At 42.8% G+C, this 3,324-nt stretch overlaps 1 protein-coding gene across 1 annotated transcript; it reads left to right on the top strand.

Moving 5' to 3' along the window:
* Positions 1-1,296: 1,296 nt before the first annotated feature.
* On the top strand, positions 1,297-2,294 carry LOC308200947 (olfactory receptor 5V1-like; the record flags this gene model as incomplete). The annotated part of the gene is made up of 1 exon (XM_080607565.1): positions 1,297-2,294. The coding sequence occupies exon 1, from the start codon at positions 1,356-1,358 to the stop codon at positions 2,292-2,294; it is 939 nt and encodes a 312-aa protein (XP_080463691.1). The 5' UTR covers positions 1,297-1,355.
* Between the last annotated feature and the right edge of the window lie 1,030 nt (positions 2,295-3,324).

Genomic DNA, 3,324 nt, shown 5'->3' with positions numbered 1-3,324 from the left:
TCTCATGTATTAGATAGTGTAATAGCAAATTTTGTTTAGAAAAGTGTATTAGTATAGGAAATATTTGTTGGAAGTTCTCTGATAGAAAATACAGTTATCTGTTATTTGGTAAACCCCTCTGGCAGAAAGCAAGCATCAGAGTATGTAATTCTCCAAAATTCCACCTACATCTGGCTTGAAGAGGAGACCTTAAATATGTTAGTGTCCAGACCAGTGTTATGTCCAGAACACTGAGCCTGTGGCTTTTGCAGCCACGGTCTTTGGATATCTCAGATTTTGGCCCTGAGTCACACTAGAAACACACAAAACTCCCTCTGTACTTGGCTCTGGTGAGGCCACACCTCGAGTACTGTGTTCAGTTTTAGGCCCCTCACTACAAGAAAGACATGGAGGTGCTTGAGTGAGTCCAGAGAAGGGCAATGAGGCTGGTGAGGGGTCTGGAGAACAAGTCTTACAAGGAGCGGCTGAGGGAGCTGGGGTTGTTTAGCCTGGAGGAGGCTCAGGGGCGACCTTATCGCTCTCTACAGTTACCTTAAAGGAGGCTGTAGAGAGGTGGGGGTTGGTCTATTCTCCCACGTGCCTGGTGATAGAATGAAGGGGAATGGGCTCAAGTTACACCAGGGGAGGTTTAGGTTGGATATTAGGAAAAACTTCTTTACCGAGAGGGTTGTTAGGCATTGGAATGGGCTACCCAGGGAAGTGGTTGAGTGACCATCCCTGGAGGTCTTTAAAAGATGTTTAGATGTAGAGCTTAGTGATGTGGTTTAGTGGAGGACTTGTTAGTGTTAGGTCAGAGGTTGGACTAGATGATCTTGGAGGTCTCTTCCAACCTAGATGATTCTGTGATTCTGTGAAAAAGAACTAAGAACTGAAACAACCTTGCATAAAGTATCTAGTTCAAAGTTAAGGTCATGAGTTGTGCAGAACAGACTGGTGCAACTGGTATTGCTGCTGTGTTTTGTCATGGGCAAATCTGGGATTTAAACCTGTTTGTCAAGAGGAAAACATCCCTTAAAGAAGTGAGTGCATTGTAAGGACGTCCTCTTTCCCAGGTTTAGCTGTTAAGGCCTCCCCCTTGTGTGGAATTTGAAAGGCACTCTGAGCAGGAAACTCCTGTTGGACTCCGTGGGGAGGACAGCTTACATCAAAACCTGTCTGCATACCTCTGTTGGAAATCTCTCTTCTCAGCTAGGACTGAAAGTGACTGCACCCCACCCACTGCTAACACTCAAAACTGCACTGGGTTGTCTGTTTGCCTTTCTTTATTACCTGGGTGTCAATTAGTGTAACTTTAATCCTGATTCCACTTGCTGACATGATCATTTATTTCTGCTCTTACAGGCCACATACTGTGAATGGCAAACCAAACAAGTGCAAGTGAGTTTGTTCTATTGGGACTTACAAGTGACCCACGTCTTCAAAGCCTCCTCTTCTTTGTCTTTTCCATTATTTATTTTATTACTCTTTTTGGAAATATGTTGATCATGATTGTAATAAGTACTGATTCCCACCTTCACTGCCCTATGTACTTCTTCCTTTTTCACTTAGCCTTCATAGACATCTGTTATGCCACCACCACTGTTCCTAAGATGCTGGTGAATTTCCTAGTGAAGCAGAAAAGCATTGGATTTGGTGCCTGTATTACACAGATGTCCCTTATCCTTCTTTCAGCTGGTAGTGAAATTTTCATGCTCTCAGCAATGGCATATGACCGATTTGTTGCTGTCTGTAACCCACTGCACTACCAAGAGGCGATGAACAAACTTTTCTGTAGCCAGCTGGTGGGGAGTGCATGGGCAATGGGATTTTTACATTCCATTATAAACACACTGCCAATGTTAAATGTACAATTCTGCAACTACACAGAAATTAAGCATTTCAGCTGTGAGTTGCCCCCTCTCCTCTCTGCAGCATGCTGTAGAACCTTCCTCAATAAAATTGTTCTTTTGTCTTCTGCGGTGATCTTTGGGTCAAGCTCCTTCCTGCTCACCCTCACCTCCTATATCTATATCATCTCTACTGTCCTGAAGATACAGTCTGCAAAGGGAAGGCAGAAAGCATTCTCCACTTGCAGCTCCCACCTCATCATAGTGGTTTTGCTATACACAACTGCTCTGTTCCAGTACACAAAATCCAGCTCAAGTTCTTCACTCATTCTAGATCAACTGTTTTCCATCCAGTACAGCATTTTAACTCCCATGTTAAATCCCATAATCTACAGCCTGAAAAATAATGATATGAAAACAGCTTTGGGCAGAATGTTAGGGAAAATTAAAGTTTCACAATCACTGTAACTACTTTTAAGCTATACATTCCAAATAAATGCACTTTTTAAAGTGGAGCTATAAAGAAACAATCTGTCCTATATGTTAAAAGATGGTAAGAGCAGCCTTTACCTTCCACAGCTTCAGACCCAAGACTCCTTCCAGCCCGGCTTCTGGAGCCCAGGCTGGTGACCTTTGGATGTGGGGTCTCTGCTTAGAAGAAGGAACACAGCTGCTGCTTTCCCATTTGCAAGTGTAACTGGTAGCAAAGCTAGCCACTTATCCCAAAGAATATTGACACAGTCACACAGACTTCCACAGGCAATGTTTGCCTCTCAAGTTTGTTTCTCTGTATAATCTGTTTATGGTTTCCCTCTTTTCCTTCCTATTGCATTTGACAAGGTCCTCAATCAGACCATCTCACTGAAAGTAGCATTTCTACATTTCCACAAATCCTTATGAATTAGCATGACCTACGATGTCTGTTCTTGTCATTTATTCTTATCACTGATATCATTTGTTGGCCAGGTTTGTGTCTGTATGTTCTTATTTATTTCTGCTTCCTTTTTTTTTTTTTATTATCCCTTTTTGAATTGAACAGTCCTACAACTGATACCCTTTTAAGGAGCAGGCACCCCCTTTCCACAATACCATTACACTGTAGAAATCAGTTGTGTCTGTAGTAGCAGATCACTTGTTTTTTCACTTCATGCTTTTATTCACATATTGCCTTTACTGCATTCCTACTCTGGCTACTGGAGTAGGCCAGTAGCAATCTGGCTACTGCTGTTAAAGATAACAGAAAATGTTTTTATAAATACATTAACACGAAAAGGAGGACTAAGGAGAATCTCCATCCTTTACTGGATGCAGGGGGAAACTTACTGACGAGAGACGAGGAAAAGGCTGAGGTGCTTAATACCTCCTTTGCCTTAGTCTTTACTGGCAAGACCAGTTGTTCTCTAGATACCCAGTACCCTGAGCTGGTGGAAGGGGACGGGGAGCAGGATGTGGCCCTCACTATCCACAAGGAAATGGTTGGCGACCTGCTACAGCACTT

Source organism: Anser brachyrhynchus, assembly GCF_964034855.1.
Source record: "Anser brachyrhynchus genome assembly, chromosome: 11".
NCBI lineage: Eukaryota > Metazoa > Chordata > Aves > Anseriformes > Anatidae > Anser > Anser brachyrhynchus.
Note: the sequence above shows the minus strand (reverse complement) of the source record. Positions and strands in the feature narration are given on the sequence as shown.